The 21,220-nt window shown below is 36.1% G+C and overlaps 1 protein-coding gene across 1 annotated transcript in view; it reads right to left on the bottom strand.

Annotated features, from left to right (window-relative positions):
• LOC148840002 (fibronectin type III domain-containing protein 4-like) overlaps positions 1-21,220 on the bottom strand; it is a 90,189-nt gene that overhangs the window by 34,089 nt on the left and 34,880 nt on the right. The window contains exons 2-3 of the mRNA XM_088906695.1: positions 12,555-12,670; positions 7,777-7,981 (exon numbers count right to left, since the gene is read on the bottom strand). Coding sequence (XP_088762821.1) covers positions 7,777-7,981; positions 12,555-12,670 — 321 coding nt within the window. The remainder of the gene's footprint in view (positions 1-7,776; positions 7,982-12,554; positions 12,671-21,220) is intronic.

Below are 21,220 nucleotides of genomic sequence, written 5' to 3'. Positions count from 1 at the left end.
CCTTAACTACAAGGTGGCTGCTACAGCTGCTGCTGTAGTTCCCTTGACCAGTGCATTCTTCTCAAATTGCTCCACTTCTGCCACCTGTATGAACTAGTACCAGCATTGCTGATCTTAGTGCACCACCCAATTCTTGCCTAACGAGGAATTTATAGATGAAGGATTTACAGTATACTCTAGGTTTGGTCTTATAAAACTTTAAAAAGTATTTTTAAGAAACATGTGCGTGTTTGGGTGAGGGCTTGTAATAACTGAAATATAACTTTTCATAGCCGATGCACCAAGTTTTAGATTTCTCAGTCTTTGATAAATGAGCCTGGTTTCAAATAAAATGCCCAGACCAGACTGAAAGCTCAGTGACAGATACTGTACATGATTCTGTTGTGAAATAGCAATATTGTGCAGAACTGTTTTATTCAGCCTACTTATGGAGCTACTGTTACATACATCTGATGAATAGTAAGACTTGAACTCATTAAGAAATGAGGATGGTATCAGCGAACTACCGTACAAGTACAGTACTTCACAATACTAGAAAGTAATATACTTTAAGAAATCCTTTATAGCTTCCCTTGATGAAGTAGCAACTCAACATAATAATGGCCTTCTTGTGATATTTTTGTTAGCCCACGGTATATTTCTTGTATACTTTTTGTTAATAATTTTGTGTGATTTAAAAATGCACTGTATTGTACAAAGGAATACATAACAATTTTTGTCATCCATTAGTTTGCCTTCTCATTCTGCGACACTGTTTCTTTTCCTATGTTTAATGCATCTAATGATTTTTTAAGCTTAGTTAAGCAGCAGTCCGTGTGTCTTGGAAGTCGACTTATGAAAAGATGTTCTGAGCTTTGGTCTCTAAGGTGACATGTAGAAACACGTATTTTTCACTTTGCTTTCAAAATGGTCCGGACATCTAATTTTAATGGATTTTAAACCCGACTCATTTATCAAAGACTCTATAGCTGACTGCATTTCTGGGAAACAAGATTTAGTTTTATCCTGCTGTTCAAACCATGGAAAAAATGCATTTGAACTAAACACGTACTACATGCCAGCCCAATCAATATTCAATATTCACAACAGACCCTTAAGTATCCCTAAAAGAGCTGTCAGGAAGCAACAGTAGAGACCTGCTGCCCGTTCATGAGTTAAAACCCAGATAAAAACTTATTCTGTCAGAATCTGCTTTTATGCCAAGAGTGTAGTGCAAAGATCTCCTCAATAATTCACACAAAAGCCACCGGAGCATGGCTGTGAACTAATGGAAAATTAACTATAGCAATCTACAAAATGCAGGTATGGGAATTTAAATTCTTATAAATTATGCATTATGCACCTGATTACAAAATTACATCCAGAAATTACATAATTCCTGCATTAAATCTGGTATTCTACATGATATACATGAAAGCTAAACTTAATTGAACAAACATGGCTTTTCACATGGCTTTTAAGAAATGATAAACCCCATGCATTTGGTTGATAAAATGTACTTATGCACATATTCCAGTAACTCATTTGTCCATATAGTCCTGTAGTATCCTTTGACCATGCTTTTGCTGATACAGCCAAGTAGAATGCACGTCAAAATTTGCGTTAGAGGAAAGAGCACTTCCGTATACTACAGTTCTGTTCAGCATGCCTATTTCAGCTCTTCACTGCTCAAAGAGATTTGATAGGTGGCACTTGTGCTGTGTTAGATGTTACTAAAATAGTAGCATCATTTAGTTTTTCCCAGTTTAATAATAATATTTTTTAAAATATAATATTTCAAAATGTTATATAAAATATAAAATAAATAGCCTAGTCACCATTTTAAATTGTAACATGGTTGTACAGTTTTTTTTTTCTAAAAAAACACTTGCATGCAACAAATGCGATTACATGCCATAAATGGCAACTGGTTCCATAGGTTGAAAGCACATCCATTAGACCACTATGTATGATACTACGAAGAACAGTACAATAACATCCATGTATTCAAAACCTTTTAAAAAAAATCCACTTAATATGGAATCATGTAATGAAAGGGACATTTTGGTCGCTGAAAATAAAAATTCTGATATATTTTATAAACATGATTAACAATATTTATTTATGAATATAATTAGGATATATTTATATACAATACCTAGGTATACAGTAGGTATTATATAGGTAATAGGTAGGTAAATAGGTTATATTAGGTATAGGTATAGCTAGCTATTATATACAGTACAATAGGTAGTTGTAGTTGAAAATAAAAATAAGGTACAAAACAGTATTCCACCTTCTTCATCAACATTTTCTGTATCAAATTCTATAACTCTGTCACTTGCTGTGGTGATTTTTAGTTTTAACAACATTTCCTATGGACACTCCCAATTTTCCAATTAAAAACAATAAACCACACTGTATGACTGAACAAACATAAGTTATGTAAGTACTTATAAATCACCAAGACTGGTTGGGACCTGCAGGACCCAAGGAAACAGAACCACGGATTGCTGGGATGTGTAGTTTTTGTAAGCACTTATTGCTTAAGCTTTTCCAATCAACCTTCTTCTACTTTACTTTATCCAGAGCCATATGTAATTATAGAATTATCTGTTCCTTCTCTGATTAACTTCTTGATTACATATCCCCTCAATATAAAAATTTAGTTGTCCTATTTTTTTGCGCATTTTATAATTCAATTATATAAATTAATTTGAAAAAATTACAGTTGTCAAATGTTACTCTCCTGTCAGCTGTGTTACCCTCATATCATCTGTGTAACGTATATATTTAAAGGAACAAGTAATAGGTTTATTCCATGCTGAAAAGAGAAGAGAAAAAACACAACGTTACGGCTGTGGAGCCTTCTTCAGGTGTGAGAGAGACAGGGCAGACAGCAAAGATTAAATAGCACAGGAGAACAAAAGCTGGGAGAGTGGAGGAGCAGGGGAGAGGCAGAGAGGCCACTCAGGTGGTGCGAAGTGGAGAGAGGTGAAGAGAGGGGTGAAGTCGAAACTTGCATGAGAATAGAGAAGATCACACGAAAACAAGTCTTTCTCACACCCGAAGAAGGCTCCACAACTGAAACGTTGTGTTTGGATGCATGGAATAAACCTACAGTATTACTTGTTCCTTTGCAGCCTATGCATGGTGATGCAGCTACCTGCCTGAACTACTTATACATTTGTTTGTCTTAAATGTGATTTTAATGATATCTATGTTGTGTTATTGCACAATCAAAAGGAATAGTACCCAATTTGCTCAAAATAAGATTTTTTTTTCATTTTGAATGTGACCTTAATTGGAAAAAAGTAGTATCACAATGGACTTTTTGTGTAGATAAAAACAAACCTAAAATCAAAATGTTTCAATGTAGTTATGATTATATATAATTATTGATGATTATATATACAGTACATATACAGTACATGAATTGTTCTTAGTGACCCAAGCGGATTTGCTGTGTTGTACAGTATACAGTATCTGTAACAGAGTTATCAACAAATACTGTTTTCATTCATGATAGTAGCAAATATCACACCTTGGTTTTCCCATTAAGCTGCACTGAGTGATTTCCTATATATTTGAAACCTTGTTGTTATAAAACAAAAATATTTTTTAAAAAGCATCGACAACTATTTTTTTTACTTTTCATTTCACAAAATATACTGCAATTGAAGAATCACCCAGCAGTTGGAGGAGAAAGCATTTGCATTCATTTCCCTAACCCTGCTCACAACTTTGCCAGTAGTTGGCAGAAAGCCATTAAAATGCATGAGAGGTGTCTTCATCATGTAAATTGACCCAGTAAGCTGTTCTCATGGCCCCTTGTTGTTGTTTTTTGTCAATGGACAAAAGGGACAAATGCTGGGACTCCATTTTTAAAAAAGGCAGAGAGACTGGTTTTCTTCATAAACTCAGCTTCTTTAAAGCAGACAAAACTACGTTATTTTAACACTTTTCAAAAGTGGTTTAAAAAACCTCCTTTCTTGCTTGTTTGACAACATCTGTATTGTTAATTGTTATAGGCAATTAGGTGGATACAACAGGTACAGTACAACATACTTACAACAGGAAAACAAGCTGCCTTTCTCCAAAGAATAACCCATAACAGAAGGGCTTGAGAACCCTCCTCCCTAGATCCCACAAGAGACCTACTCCAGCAGGGCTCAACCTCTGCCTTTTATTCCTGAGGCTCCCCGCTTGTAACCTCCCATAAGAAACATAAAGGTACCTTGTTTTTTTGCATGTATTTCCACCTAATAAATACATATTACACCAAAAGCACAAAGCACAAAACATACAGTATATCAGTCCCCCATAAAAGTATTTCTAATATATCTTTATTAAAAAAGAAACTGCATACTCAATTTTTCAAACCGGTTCTAAAATCTCGGCAACAAAACAAATTAATTGACAGAATTGTAAAATTTTACAAATTTCGAATTAAGCACAAAATTCTGAACTTTGTGAAAGTACTGTATGGTCGCCATATTGTTGCAAAAGCTGCTGGTCTCGCCATAGGTGACAGTGAGAGTTCGCAAGAATTGTGATTTAAACCTGCCTTTCCTGCTCACTAGTCACTGTAATCGCTGATGTAATCTGATTTAGGAGTGAATAAGCACAGGTTGTGCATAAGACACTTCACTGCAGAAATGATCCAGCATGATCTGAATGCAGAGTTAATGAGTAAATAGTACTTGTTGGCAAAACCATCTTGTAGTTGACAGTAATATCTCTATTGGATTAAAAGAGGTGTATTCACAAGCCTTTTTGTTTACAATATACAGTAATAGGGCTGCATCACTGCACCAGAAGTTGAATTGCTCTAAATTGCAAAAGGTGATGGCATACAGTACTGTACCTGGAAATGTAGTCTCTTTTGTGATTTAAATTGGAGTTTTTACACGTTACTGTGTAGATTTTACTTTCATTGTGGTTTGAAATGCACTTATCAGTGCCAATTCTTTTTAACCCCAAAATATAAAAATTGCATTGCAGTTCCCCTTTAAAAACAATATTATTTGAATAAATGCTTTGAAAACACCGGTGTTACCAAAGTGATAGGGAGACCAACTCCCCTCCAGTCCGGAAACGGGCAAGTGGCCATCTGATGGCTGTTTCCAAAGGGTTTAAAATTGTTCCTGAACCTGAATATGGTTTTGACACTTAATAATGTGTAATAACAAGTAATGTGAAGCCAATGAGTAGCTGCAGATACCAAAGAATTAATTATACACCCAACTATCTTACTTCGATTTTTCCCATTGTGTTTTTTATCTGGCTTACTGCATAATACATAATAGAAACAAAAAGGTAAGTACCGTACTAAATTAGTTTGTTTTTTCCTTTGTTTCAGAAGGCTTACAACACACTGCAGGCTGTGGGATGGGTCGCATCACAGTGACCAAGAAAAGCCGACATTCTAAATACCTTTTTGAAATGAAATATTTTAATTAAGTGATTTGGATTTTAATTACAAATTTTTAGTAGCATTTATTAGTTTGACTATTTATAAGTTTAAAATATGTAAAATTATTTTTTACATGCACACCCGACCTTGACTGACAACACACCAGTTCTCTGATATAAATATGACCCTTTTTGCCCACCTTTCAGTCTCCTTTCTTGTGTTGTCTTTGGCTGCCACATCTTGCTTTATAGCAGAATTTACTCTTTAGTTTCACTGATATTAATTGGGCACCTGACCTGAGATATTTAAACTTGTCAACGCTTCCAAGAGTGTCACACAAATCATAGTACTGTACAGTACATGTATTCTAGTTTGGACAAATGTATTTAATCTTCCTAACAATTCTAACATACTTTACACACTTGTGCATGGAAATAGAATAAGAATAAGAATAATGCAAAATATAATAAAATGTTAAATTAAGGGGGGTTAAGAAAATAGAGATGACCAAAATACAGAGCTGGATGATCAATAATTAAAATTAAATACTGTAAGTTATTCTACTTACGAACTAACTATCTCGGAAGTCTACATCCTTATAAATCAGTAAAAACTGATTTTTTGCTGCTACTCTGTATTAAAAAAATCCAACATAACGCCACTAGAGAGATTAACCTGCATCCTTGATAAAACCAAACACAGCCCTGAGCTCCCTATTCTCACTATTGGGACCCTATCTCCCGATTTCTAAAAAATGTCTCCAGGAAGGATTAGAAATTAGAGTTTTCTAAAATGACAAATGCCAAGCTCTCTTAAACAAGGTTCAATTACTTAATCTGGTCTCTAAGGATAATTTAAACAGGTTCCTTATATGTGGCATGTGTCTTCCTCTCTCTATCTCTTTCTTGTATTGTTCCTCCTTCTCCTTCTCTTCTCTCTCCTGCTTCTGCCTACCTGTGTTTTTATCTAGGGTTTCTCACCGACGAAGATTCTTAATGAATTGCTAAGGTACAGTAAACCAGATGATTCCTTTTGATCAATGTGTCTCAGACACCCTACAGCTCAGCAAACTCCCCGTCTTCCTACTCCCTGCCGAGAACTGCAAATACTGACCCTCATTAACCTTTGTTTCTACAATTTGAGAAACCTTAACTGCCACTTCCATAGCAATAATAGTAATAATAACTCAATTAGTTGCTGTTCTAATTCATGTTTCTTGTAAAAACATCACAAAGCAGTGTTCTGACTATATATACACAAAGGTAAAAAAATAATACGGGCAGATTTAACTGATAGGTTTGTGAGCCTTGCTTGCCAGCATTCTGTTCAGCCCATTTTTGGCTGCTTCCTTATTCAATTTCAGAAACTATCAGTTGATGATTCTGTCTATTTTCAAAAGATTTATCAGTTCAAGAATGTCTTTAGAAATCATACTCCATTCCATTTATTATTAGACGCTTTCATGGAGCTCTATGCCATACCTGCATGTTATAATAATAATGGAGAAATTGTAACTCATCCCTGACCCTGAATCTGTACAAAACAGGCACTGCTTTTGACTTAACAGATTGAATTCCCCAGACAAGTTAATTCACATTTACTTTGTACATATACAGGGCCAGTAAAGGCATAACTCATCTTTGGTTCTCATTGCATTAAGTGAAAAGCTATCGTTTGAAGATGGTACAGTATATGAAATTCAACAGGTTACCAGTGCCCTAACCACTGAACATATTTAAAAATACTGGGGTGAGTGTTAGGTGTTATTTGACAATATAGGAAAAAGGGCACTAGAATACTCAAGTCAAAATGAAACAAAATCATGCATTAGTATCTCCACATTGAGAACTGACAGAACGGTAACGGTAAAAATGTTCCTAACTTGACTAAAATACACCTTGGTCCTCGACATGTAGAGCAAAATTCGACCAGACTCAGAAATAACCCCTTGATATTTAATTTTAACACAAAATTAAGTTTGAACACCATCTACAGAAATACGAGGACAATCAGATTTTCACAGTTCTTGCAAGGAACCTAGTACCATGGCCTCAGTGTTAGCATTGTTCCATTGCAAATAATATTGTAGTAGTTTTATATTGAAAGTTTGACATCTCATACGTGAGATGAATACATCAGGTCATAGGTACAGAGATAACTATGTTATTGCATACACAAGTATGTACAGTATATGCTGCATATTTAGCACATTTAGTCGAGAGTGGCACCAGAGGACAAACCCAGTAGCAGACCCAATATTTAAATTCTGTTTGTAGTTATTGTGTAACATATTTTTTCATAGAAATGTTTGCGATTCAAAACTGACCATCTATAATTCATCTATAAAATGTGACAGCACATTTTATCGGACAGCACCCTACCTTGGTTAGAGCTGTTGGATGGGAAGCGATCAGACTTTTTCAAGGTTCGAAAATGAATTCTTTTGCTGGCTTGGCTTTCCCCATAAAGCCCAATGGATTGGACCTGGATGATGTAGTCTGTTTCTTCATCTAGGTCCCAGAGGACACAAGCACGATTTGTGGTATTAACTTCCCTGATGAACCTTTGCATCTGCCCATCCTGTCTCTGCAAAAGAGCAATTATGGATGATTAGAATCTGAAATATTTGTCTTCAGTGTTTCCATGCAGAGACCTGATGGAGGTCATAAAATGTAAATGTAAAACATAAACATAGAAAACGAGTAGTGTACACAGCTGTAAATGTAAATGAAACAGGTATAATGAACTTGGCTTTCATAAGGAAGTTCCTGAAATGCTATGTAGAATAGCCAAAAATAAAATGGGCCAGATTTAATTTTTTAAATTTTGCTTATAAGAAACAATAAGGCAAATACAATGATCCTACTCACATCACAACAGAGCATATAAAAGAAATCTGAAGTGTCTAAGAAATCCGGACCTTGGAAATGAGCAAAATGCTTAACTAATACCTTAGTCATGTGGTTAAGATTTAAAATCAGTAAATTGCAATTGTATTTCTGTTTCTCATTTATCCTGTAAGGAATTTAGAATAAAGCGATCCCCAAAAATATTTTGCTTTTTATTAGACGCTGTTTAAGAACATGCTTATTACTCAGTAAACTGTGGTTAACGAATGTTCTTTAACACTAGATGACTTTGAGGTCTTTTAAAATTATTTATCTTTGTCAGAATCATAAAAACATAAAATCATTCCACTTGCTTGAGGCAAGACCCTCATATATTTTTGATGGATCCTAGAGAATCAACTATTCAATTCAGCTGGTATTAGATTGCTATTATTGTTTTTCCAAGCTTTCCAAAGCTCCTCTTTTTTTACTTACTGTTCGATTTTCTTTACTAGTTCCTACAATTCCCTTTTGCTTTCATTTCTCTTTCTCAGAAATTCTCCTACCTCAGCTTTGAATTCCTTGAATTCCTCTTTCCCTTTTCCCCTCCACAAATTATTCTTTACTGAAGTCTATATATGTTAACACACACAGACTTTCAGTCTGATTTCTTCATTATTTCTCTTTTTGATTCATCAAGCAGTTGTTTGATTTCTCTGACAGTTTGAAAACATTCTTTAAAGATGTGTAAGGATTTTTATAAGAAGCAACCCCATCATTTAATTTCATATGGGATTCCCCTTTCTTGCTTTCTGGCATGATTTTGGCTAAAGCATTAAATTTATGAAAGGCAAGAATAAAAATATTCATTATATAATGTCCAATGTACAGTACATACTGTATGCTTGAGAAGAACAGATTAATGGAATGTAATTGTCATTAAAGGTTATTCAATACTGCACTCTGAATCTGTCTGGAGGGAAAATTATATATGAAAACATTTTAGGTGGCTATACATTGCAGCCTTTCTCTGAGATATTTGGAGTCATCAATTGTTTTTCTTTAAGACTTGCAATGTATCCTGCAGCTGCTCAGGAGAGAATTAGGTAGGTGGATATGCTCTTCCAATATGCCTGTCTGTGGAGTCAATCGGTCTTTGACAAGCTGCAAGCTCAATAGTGCCTTACAGAAGAAATAGCATAGACTGGACGATGCTCCCTGATGTCATGGCACGCCAACAGGTGCTCAGCAAACCATAGGAATCCCTGTGCTCCTGCTCAAGCAATCATGGTTAGAATAAACTAATGATATAACCTATGCTCAAAATAACAAACCTCTGGAGTAAGAATAATGGAGTAACATTTAATACAGTTGTAGCAGGAAGGATTATCATGATGCTTAGAAATAAGTTAAGAAACACCTTAGGTCTGTGTCTGAAATGGGCTTTCTGATATACATCATGTGCTGATGCTAACACAGTCAGGGATTTCATAAACGTAATTGACACACCCTTGTCTGCTACTAAGGTGGGGCAGACCCTAGCTGGAGGTCACCTGTCAAACATTCAAAAATGACTAACCAATGAGGAGCTCGCAGGGGGGAGAAAGATGTTACACCTGGTGACATCACTATGTTTGGTTTCCATTTGCTTTCTGTAATGCGGCTGACGTGTAAGTCTTCACTTCACCAGTCTTAAACCAAATGAACAAGGTGAAAATGAGAAAAGGTTATGCCCGTATAAATATGCTCTTGGATATTATCATAACCAAAAGGTAGACAATGATAGATTACTAAATTTGTGTGACAAAAAGCAGAGACCACGTGCAGCTGTCACATCCAAAAAAAGATTATTTTCACAGTAAGAGATTAAGATCGATAGATAACACTTTATTGATCCCGAAGAGAAACTGATGTGTAAAAGACAGTGATGTGACAGTGACAGTGACAGTGATGTGATTAAAGACTGGTCAGAAACTTCTAATTGTTTGAGGTACTTATTTTTCCACAGTGATTTGCTTTGGTCCCACTACTGCTCCTGATATAGACTCCTGTATAGGAACAAGTAATAGGTTTATTCCATGCTGAAAAGAGATGAAAGAAAACACAACGTTTCGGCGGTGGGGCCTTCTTCAGGTGCGAGGGTGCTTATGGGATAAACCTTTTACTTGTTCCTTTGCAGCCTACGCATGCTGACGCAGCTACACACCTAGACTCCTGTATGGTCTGTAAGTGTTACATTTTAAAATTATACAAAATTAATAGTTTAAACTTTAAAAGTAGCAAAAAAATTACAAAGAACAGACATACGACAAGACAGACATATTTACAAATGCAAAAACCATTAATGTAGGCAGCAGAAGTCTCTTGTCACCTAGACTTTTCCTTCATCTGTTGCTCACAGTAAAGCATGATTGTCTTCCACAGAACTGAAGGAGATTGGCATGACCTACATGGAATCTGAATACATAAGCAGGATAATCACGTCATGGGCTCATCCTGCTCCCGTCACCTTTTCAAGTTGCAGAAACATGACTCATCTTCATTCTTTGCTCTTCTGCAGGTTTAATCTTCCATAACAGCCACTGAGATATTTCAGGTGGTACAGTCTATTCTTTCTGTTCTGTCACTTAAGTGTATGTTGCCAGATCCCTATTTGGTGAAAAACAGTCCTTCTGTACTTAACTGAGTCAATGCTGTATCTTCAATAATGTGAATGAGGACGTAGGCCAGGGATCAACTACATCCCTGTAGTTTAAAGTTTATAAAATTCTGTCATGGATAAGAGCTCTTTAAAAAGCCAATCTGTTATACATCTGAATACCGCTTGTTACACAGCAGCTGGCTGAAACTGACAGCCACAGGTTACTGACAGGCAGGAATCAAAATGCAAGGAGTCTGTGATTTCCAATGCAAGGAGGGACAGAGTTTTTGTAGGTTAATGAAGAACAGGTTTTGTACTGTGTGGGAAGTGAAAGCCATTTTGGGCTGGGCAGGGCCAGGCATAGGGTCTGCACTGCAGATGGGTAGATGGAAGAAACTGCAGACACTTCTTGGTCCGGTGCTGAATGGGAATTCAGGGTTCTCGGGCACAAAGCTAGGTTGGATATTTTCAGGTTTCAGGTTTCAGGCTGGAAGAGCCTCTCTGGTCAGTACAGTGATTTGCACTACTGGGGGTATCTCAATGTCAGAGCACTTATCCAGTGGTGTAACATGGTATAAATAGGGAGAACTGGGTTGGAAAAACAACCGTTAATTGGATGACAGTGACACAGATAAATAGCACGAGCATGTTCTGGTAGCCTTAGGAAGATTTTGGTCACTTGTGGGAATCCTGCCACTTTCTAGGGCATTCGAGGCCTGTGAGCTCCCACCTGCCTGGGCATGATACTGCTGTTATGTGTTTTCCATGGAGTCACAGGGGGCAGACAAAGAATTGAATACCACTCCGGAGCTGCTAGTTCTTGATCCCAGCTCTCTAGGCAATGTAGGGAAACCAAAAATACTTGGACATATAGAATCTAACATTTATAGATTTTAAATCAGTTGGATCTTAAACTATATACCTCACTTGAAATAATGTGCATAATATTAGATCTCCTTCTACAAAAAAGATTTATAAAAAATAAGAATAATAATTTCTATTCTCAAATGAATGCTAGAATGGTTAAAGTAACGTAATTGTATTGAATATGAACAAAGGAAACTGTAAAAAGGCTTTTGATTCAGAGAAGATGCATTAAAAACTGAAAGGGGGATGTTTCTTCATGCAGGAAGTCACTGGGGTGTCAAACAAACAGCCCAGCTAAATGTATCTTTTCTTCTGTTCTAAGAGAAACATCTGTAGAAAAAAACTAAACAAAAAATATCTTTTGTTGAAGTTACTCTGGGTCACATCAATATTGTTTTACATTAATAATTCATGCTGCTTCTTTTCTTTTTAGTTTTTCAATACTACAAGCTACCACAACTGACAATGCAGCACAAACTAACAGTTCCAGAACTTTTTTCAAATTATTTTCATTTTTACTCTGGTGGTGACTGTCCAGATTGGAATACTGTAAACAATTCTTCTATGTTGAAATTACAAAATATTGCTTAAATTACAGCTGTGCATTTGATATTTGATTTTAAATTGATAAAAAATCTTCTAACAATTGATAATGCACACACCTTGGGATGTAGAAAAAAGGCTATTTTTAATTAAGTACTTATCGCCTAGTTGCCTTCATGATAAAGTACAAGAAAAATGTCCCTAACATTGCATTAATGCGTAACTTAGCTTGTCTTCTAGCTCAGCCACAAAGGACTTTAATTACTATGACAGGGTTTACCTGCTGAGAAATGGCATATCCGATGATAACATCTCCCTCAGGAACGTCCCAGGACACGGTGGCCGAATCTGCTTTCAGGTGTGTGACAGTAACATTGACAGGAGCTGGTGGCCTATCTGTCGAGTGAGAAAAAGGAGAAGATGAGTGAACGGAGAGATCTAAAGTTGGCTTCTCTATTTCCCTCTGCTCTCCAAAGACTCATCATTCTTGTTTCCAGAGATATTGAGACAAGATGACATGCTCATCTGTCAGTGGGCTACATAGCAGAATGGTTTTCCTGATCCCTCTTCATTAAAAAAGAGACAGTCTAAAGTTTCTTTTCAAGAACCAAGACATTTCAATAAAAATAGTAAAAAAAAATCCTTGCTTTGGATCGAAGCACAAAGCAAACTTAATTTTTCCTTAGACCGGGTTACCTCTAATGTAGTACCCATTGATAAAAAGGCAGAGAAAACTAAACCAAGCAATCAAAAAGCAATACATCAGACGTCTTCTACATGCAAGGTTATGGAAACAATAATTAGTAGTGAACCAGAAGATTACATACAGTGTAAGGAAATACGATCCTAGGGAACAGTCAACATGTATATTTTAAAGGAAGGTCTTACTTAACTAACATGTTTGACTTCATTGAAAAAGCAACAGTAATGGACCGTTGAACATGGAGTACAGTAAATGATATGCTGTATATACATTTTCAGAAGGCTTGTGATAAAGTTCCTCATAAAAGATTAAGTCTCAAATTAAATGTGGCAGGCATTTGGGGAAATGTGTGTGCTTAGATTGAGAACTGATTAATACAAAACAGTACAGATAAGAGGATAAACTGTATTAGTGCAAAATTTAAATCTAGGGATGATACAGTACGTTTAACTTTTATAATGGAATAGAAAGACCTCATTTAGAATGTTGTGCACAGTTCTTGTCACCTAGGTAAAAAAAAAAGATATCGCTGAGCTGAAATCAGTCTAGAGAGAAAAGAGTAACCAGATATATTCTTGGGCTTAAAGAATATATTTTGCATTAATACATTTAAACAACTTAACCTTTTTAGATTTTAACAGATAAGATTATGAGGAAACTTGATCCAAGTATTACAAATCCTCAGAAGCACAGCCAAAGTCTACCCAGTGGACTTTTTCAGAATAAACAACGAAACAGGAACCCGAGGACACAAGTGAAAACTATATTGTTATGCAATTAAAACACAAAAGGGAAACACTTCTTTATGCAAAGGGGTGTCAGAGTCAACCTAAACCATTTTTAAATGTTTATTAATGTATTAATTAAAATATTATAAATATAAAAATTTTCCATCTGTAATAGTAAGCCATAATATGTCATCATTTTTTGAAAAAAACATAAAGGTGGACTTGAACAATTCAATTTCCAATCAAGCAATATTTAAACCTGAGGTAATTGTATTGATCTAAATTCCTAATTATTGTAAAAATTAAAGGTCTTAATGGGAATACAATAACAATATGACAATTTTTAACAAATTTGAATCTGATAATTAAAAAAGTCACACAAAATTGAATTTCAGACTCTATAAGAGCTCTATAAGATACCCACAAAGAAAAGCATAAAGGTTGATACTATTGGCCCAGTATAATCGTACATTAAGATTTAAATGGGCATTTTTAGTGAAGTGGGAATAGGAATTGAGACTGAGCATTTTCCATTGCCATAAACTATTACAGTAGTTCCCAATTAAGGTCCCTTCAGGAACACTGCTGGTTTTCATTCCAGTTGAGCTGTACATCTCCAGTGCTAATTGATATAATTGATATACTTAAATGTTTAAACATTTATTTAATTTTGGCCAGCCCTTTGTGTCAAAATACCCTATTTAAAGTGTATTGTTTTCAACAACTTCAGTAGAACTTGATGCAGTCTCTCTTCAACTTGCTTGCTGTTATTTCTAACTAAGCACCGGATCAATAGATAATGAACAAACACAGGTTGGAATGGCACTGTATCAGACACTCTAACAGTGATTTATTTTTCTTCTGCAGTGGTCCAATTGGTCACATTTCCGTTAACGTGCCTGAATGAGGGCTGTTCTGAAACTAACAAATTGGTACAGAGTTTATCCCATCTGACCATTTGAAGAGCTGAAAGCAGATTAATAAATCTGACAAATATGCCACAAATAGAAAACTGCAATCAATTACCCTCCAATTAAGAACTTGTTGGGAACAAAACTCAGAAGACAAAATATTCCTCCAGGTCCGGGGCTGGGAACCAATGGACTGTCATAAAGCAATGGAAATGTATTTCCAAAACTCAAAAGATTTAAATATTTAATGCTATTATTATGGAGGCACACACTGTAAACTGTTATAGAGATACCCTACTTGGTAATAAATAAATAATAAGCTGACATCTTAAGAACAATTATCCAACTAAGAAGCCAGAAATTGCTTTCTAGAGTTAATTCATAAATTAAATGCTGTGACATCCCAGGGTGAATATTACAGGACTAAAATGATCTCATAGGTTGAAGATTAGGAGTCATGTTTCACAGTAATTCCTTTGTAGTTCAAAAATAGATACAACAAACGAAATTCTATCCTCTCAGAAGAGGTATTATCTGGATACATGATTAATTGCTAGTATCAGAAGTGAACACCATCCTAATCATTCTCAGCCACTGGTTTCAGTAAAATAACGCAAACAACATAATTGTGATGATACAGATTGATGGATGTAATAAAATCAGTGTTCAAATTACTGTACACCCTTTCTCCTTAATGTCAATACAACAAACATAGAGCTGTGGACAAACTTTTGCACTTTGGAATTTAAAGATTCAATAAAGAAATTACTGATTGTAATTTAAATTATCACATTACAATTCTGTGGTTTGAAAGGCTTAAAATGGAGACACCCAATTGTATGCTGAACATTTGAAAAAGGTCAACAGCTGTTACATATTTTTTCAGTTTCCCAAACGTTAGGGAGCACTTTTCCACTGCCTAGGTTACTAATATTTTTAATGATAGTTGCTCCGTGTCATTAGACCCTGTGGTGACATCACACTCTGTACTAACTTTCCATTTTTCCTCAATTTTAACATTGTATGTAAAGGGACAGAACACCAGTAGTTTGTTTGGAAAAATCTAGAAGTTACTTGGTAACTCCATTAAAAAATAATAACCTGCAATTTGGTAACAGATGTATTACTAATAGATAGATAATACTTTATTAATCCCGTAGGGAAATTGATGAAAATAATAGACAATCTAGTCATGTGATCCATTTGTATTATAACGTGCTCCTATCAGGATAAGGAAATAAGGCATAAGACTAGGTGTAAGATAGTAATTATCCTGAGAAAAAGGCAGGATCATGTACACTCAGCTTGAATTTGGAAGCAGCGCCTCCTGACCTGTTAGGCACAGTTACTAATAGTGTTGCACTTAGTATATTTGTCCCATGAATAAAAGTCAGTGGTAGGATGTAGCTAGCACAGGATATCCTTGCAGTCTATAGACAGTGTATAACATGTTGCAATGAGGAAACACAATTAGTTCCATTAGTGTAATGGAGAAAAAAAAAATCAATAAGCATTCTATCAAATTTATATTTAGTAAAGACCTTGTTATTTAGCTGTCCCATCACATAAGTAGTTAATGCTGGTAAATGCACCCTTCAGTGCGAGAACAGTAATTCAGATAATAAGTGATTAAGATTCTAACATGTAAAAATAATAATGTATAGTAGAGTCCTAACATTTGTGAGGGTTCAGTGCAGAGAACCATTGGAAACAGCCAAATTTACATAAAACCAACACTACCCCTATACATTCACCTAATGTACTACAGTATATAGTATGTATAGTTAAAAGACATTAGTAACCCTCCCTTATAATGCTAGTTAAAGTACTAATGCATTGGCTTTATATGAATTTAAATAACATTGATCAACTAAAAGAAACATCATTGATCCCATACTTATTTTAATCATAAAAAAACAACATGAATTTCTGCGCTACACCCAGCACTGTCTCTCTCTGCCTCCATGATCATCATACCCCACTGTAATGAAAAGGGCAATAAAACAGTCAGCGTGCCTGTAAAGTCATCTCTAGCCTGATGAGAACCTGGAGTGTTCATTACACTATGAAAACAAGACCACGTTGCGATGAGGATGCTAGGTAATGGGAACTTGGGCAGGTAGCAGTGAAGAGTCTTATTCACTCGTTAGATTCATCTTACAAACAAAGTCTTACAAAGTCTTATGAGCCTTTAGCAACTTTCTACTCCTACTCCAACTACGACATCCTGCTTTGCTCTTCTTTCATCCTAGACCCCATCAATAAAATTTTTATTGTGTATATTGTGTGCTGTGATGTATACTTTCTATATAAATATGGAATATAACATACCTATTTACCATTTTGTTCTATTTTGCCAATGCAGGCCAATAAATAATGAGGACTCACATTTGGCTTGCTTAGGCCACCTGTTAAGTAGCTCCACTTTGTTGAAAGAGCTATGCAGTTAGCAGATATCAGATCAAGCTAGGGATGTCTAGACTGTTCTCTGCACCAATCAGGAGTCTCTTGCCAAGCTAGACCTGGACAAGGGAGGACATAAGATGTGAGTGGCAGTGGGACATGGACAGAATGTTGTTGCCAACCATCGCTAGTCACATATACTGAACCTCTTCCCTTGGAATCGGGGAAGGTACAGTTTGGTGGACATCTGTGTGGAAGATGCCACACAAGGTAAAGAAACTGTAAGCTAAGAGGTGAAGGTGAGGTGGTTGGCCACAACACACTCATTCTTCAGAGTGGAAGAAGCAAGACATTTTTCAAATTCCCCCATCGGACAGATTCAAAACATGAGCATTTTGGACTATGCGAGGACATAATGTTAGGTTCTGAGCATTGGAAGAAACCACAATTAAATATAAGGGCAAATATCTCATATCTCAGTCTTTTTATATTTGACAGATTTACTATTCCTTTTAATTACCTGCTAGGTAGAAACTGTATCTTTGATATTCACTATCCATTTTAGAAAAAAAAATCTGTCTGGTGGGGGTCTTTTTATTGTTCAAAAACCAGCATTACCAACCTAAGCTGCTGTGTCTTTGTCAGTTTGCAGTCACATTAAAAAATAAGTACTTTTATTAAAGCTTTTAGATGACAGAGAAAAATGTTTCGGTCCTAATAAACACAGATTTTTAAACCTGACTTTTACCCCGTTCCCACCAGGAATTATAAGTCATTATAATATTCTCATTACAGCTTAAACAATCTGTGATTCCATCTATCTGTAGATTTTCTAACTGCTTTATCCAATGCAGTGTTGTGGGAGAGTTGGAGACTGTCCCAGCAAGCATTGGACACAGCTGGACGGGCCATCACAGTGTCTCACAGGGCCTCAGTTTTCCCAGAAGTATGTCTTTGGGCTGTGGGAGGAAACTGGAGCTTATAGTGTTCCTTATATAATGTTTCTACTAGGCAGGTACTGTAACAGCATTGAGTTATTTCTACTTAAAGAAATAAACCGTGCCATACTACGGTTTTCTAGCTGTTAACCATTTTGCCAAGAAACGAGATGGGAGACCAAAGATGTTCTTGACCATTTTAAGCCAGTGTGGCCTGAAGAAGAGGCAGCAGCTCTTGAACACAGAGTTTATAGGACCCCTCTTACCAAGCAGCTCAAATGCACAAGCAGCTAGAGCATGTCAAAGGCTTACTTCACATATAGTAATGCATGAAAATGTATCACTAAGACAGTTTAACCCGTAATAAACTTACAATTGCCTGTCTCTAGGGTTAGAGTTAGAATTCTCACAGTACAGTATGTACCCCAAACATTCCAAGGGGATTTGAATTAAGTGAATATTCAGAGATATTCCTCTTGGAAGTGAAAATTAAACTTTAACTCCACTTTGCATTACTGTCAAAAAAGTCATAAATAGAGGTGACCTGTTTTTTTTTCTGTGAAGCACTCAAGCATGCATCATGTATATCATTAGTTTGTGATCCGTACTGCAGTGTCTTTACTTGTTAAGGAATGTTTGTCATGATAAAGTATTCATTTTATTTTATGTATGCAAAAGTCAGTCCTCCATGACAAGCTTAACCAAAGTCACATTAAAACTAGAATATTATATAAAGAGTCAAGACAACCCTTGTTGAGGGATCTCGTCATTAAGCTTTTATACTTATATTGCATAAACAGGAAAAAACGGAAAAACCTATTGCCCTGGGGTCCTGAAATCAGAGCTAACATGGAAACAGAAGTATGGATCCCCAAAACCATAGTCAACATCATCCTTGAAGATGGAGACATTATCAATGATTTCTATGATAATTCAGTTATTTGTGTAATACACTTAAAGCAAAGAAGAAATTTCAGATGATTCTGTTTTATTCCCTGTTACTGTTGCTTATTTGTCATTGCAGAGATGATGTGTGCAATCAGTGACCATCCTTCAGACTTAATGCTGAGTAATCATGAGAGACTCATGGCAGTTTCCACTGGATATACTGTATGTGATTTTAGAGTTTAAAAGCAAAGAAGTATAGTACATTATCCTGACACAGAGAAACCGATGAAATTATTAGTGGCAGTTGTATGTGGTAAAATATAAGAGGGATATACAGTACATCAATTCCCAGGAAATTGGCAAAACCTCACTGTTTGATTACATTTTCCAAATACCAATTCCCATAACAAAGCATTTACAAGGATTTAAGGTCTGGTGATGAACTGTGCAACAGTGGTTTATCTCCCTGTGGCAGGTCATAAGAACATATGAAAGGCTACTTTGCCTATGCAGTTTCCCCTTTTTGTCAAAACCTACTGTACCAAGGTTCATCCAACATGAAACCAGTGGCAGAGGTTACTTCTGTAAGCTAAATGTATTTGTGTGGAGTGCGAACTGTGCTTCTCCTCCCTTCACTGATCTTGAATAACCTGTTTCCTTACACTGGTGAGCACCGAACCTTCAGTACTCACTTCAATGATGACTATTTAAGCGTCTAATCAAAAGACAGGTTTCAGACTGATCTCACCAAGAGAGCCCTTCTCCTTTGTTCACTATGTATTTATAGAGTAACACGTAATTAGAACCAGGCGTTTGAATGTCTGTACTTATTTTCTCTCCTAGTTTATCCTAAAGCAAACCCTTCAGCAACTTAAACCTTGTTAGCAAAGGCAGCTCAGAGAGACAGTTTCTGTGTTATACCTCCCTATGTCTGATACATTCAAACACAGAGAAGATATTGTACAACATGGAAGTGGGAGCTTTGAGCTCATTATAAGTACCTCAGCACAACACTTCTTTCAAGGGAGATTGAAAGAAGAAACCTGCTGAGGACACATCTATCAGTTAATTGGTTAATAGACATCTTTGCTTCTTTTCACTTAGGTTGAAAGTCAACCTTTCTATATCAGACCAAAAAACTCACACAGAAACTGTTTTTGGTATCCTAGACATGCCAAACAGCCCTGGAATGCTGACAATGGACAACCAAATTTATTTGCACCCAATTAAACGTAAACTGCTTTGAAGACTCACACAAAAAAATGGGAATTGGAAATTCTGATTGATTTTACACATTGTATACTTGCTCCTCTGACACCTATGGATCCATGTCTCTTGCAATACACCCCAAGTTCAGGTGGAACAGCATATTTCTTACTGATGACACTACAAGCCTGCAGGTGCTTGGCAAGTAACAACAGTTACTGTGTACCAGAAATCACGTATTATCATCCATACCCAAGAGGTGCTCAGACAACTGCACGCTACTGCTTGGGAAATCTTAGTCGCAGTCAGTGACATGATCAAGCCTCTAATTAGCCAAGTCTGGATCCTAGAGTTAGCACCTTTTAAAGCTGAGTCATTTGGGAGCCCGCACACAGGAAATATTGTACCCACACAAATATTGTGCACCACCACTGAGATAAATGTTTTGAGAAAAACAAAAGTACCCCATTTTATTACATTTTATTATTACCTGGCTGAACAATTCTTATTGTTTTCTTTACCTTGTAGCTCGACTAGGGTAGGTCTTCTTATCAATATATTATAACATGAGGTTTTTGAAAACATGAATACACCGGTGCAAGGAAAATTGAACTTTAATTCCCTTGTTTACAGTGAACCAAACAACTTAGAGCATTTAATAACAGCTTTGCACTATTCCATATCATTCAGAGTGTCCTGTGTGAATTCTCATCCTCTCCTTGTCAAAGACTCACAAAGAAATGCAGTACCCTGATGCTACCAGGGAAATGTCTGGTTCTACCACCAGTTGCTAGCATCTCTCGTCCAGATCATATAGCGACCTCCACTCATGACATCGAGCACTCCTGCCCCAGAGTGTTTCACTGCCAAGTACCAAGCAAGAAAGAAGTACTCATCTTTCTTAAAAATTTTACACTGATTTACACTGAATCAGATTTTAGTTTTCATCCAGTCTCAACAGAACACACATGGAAGATCATGCTGAAATTTGAAAAGTACTGCAGCTTGTGCCATGAAGTTAAAAATGCGAAAATTCTTTGATATAACTTCATAATAATGTAAACAGAGAAGCATAATGTTACAGAAGTCATTTATATCACCCCCTTTTACAAATCCTAAGATATCTTCTGTATGTTTCTAAGTGTTTGTGTTACCTCTGATTATTTAGT

This window comes from Atractosteus spatula, chromosome 2 (genome assembly GCF_055471065.1).
Source record: "Atractosteus spatula isolate fAtrSpa1 chromosome 2, fAtrSpa1.hap1, whole genome shotgun sequence".
Taxonomy (NCBI): Eukaryota; Metazoa; Chordata; class Actinopteri; order Semionotiformes; family Lepisosteidae; genus Atractosteus; species Atractosteus spatula.
This window is presented reverse-complemented; position numbering and strand designations above follow the sequence as displayed.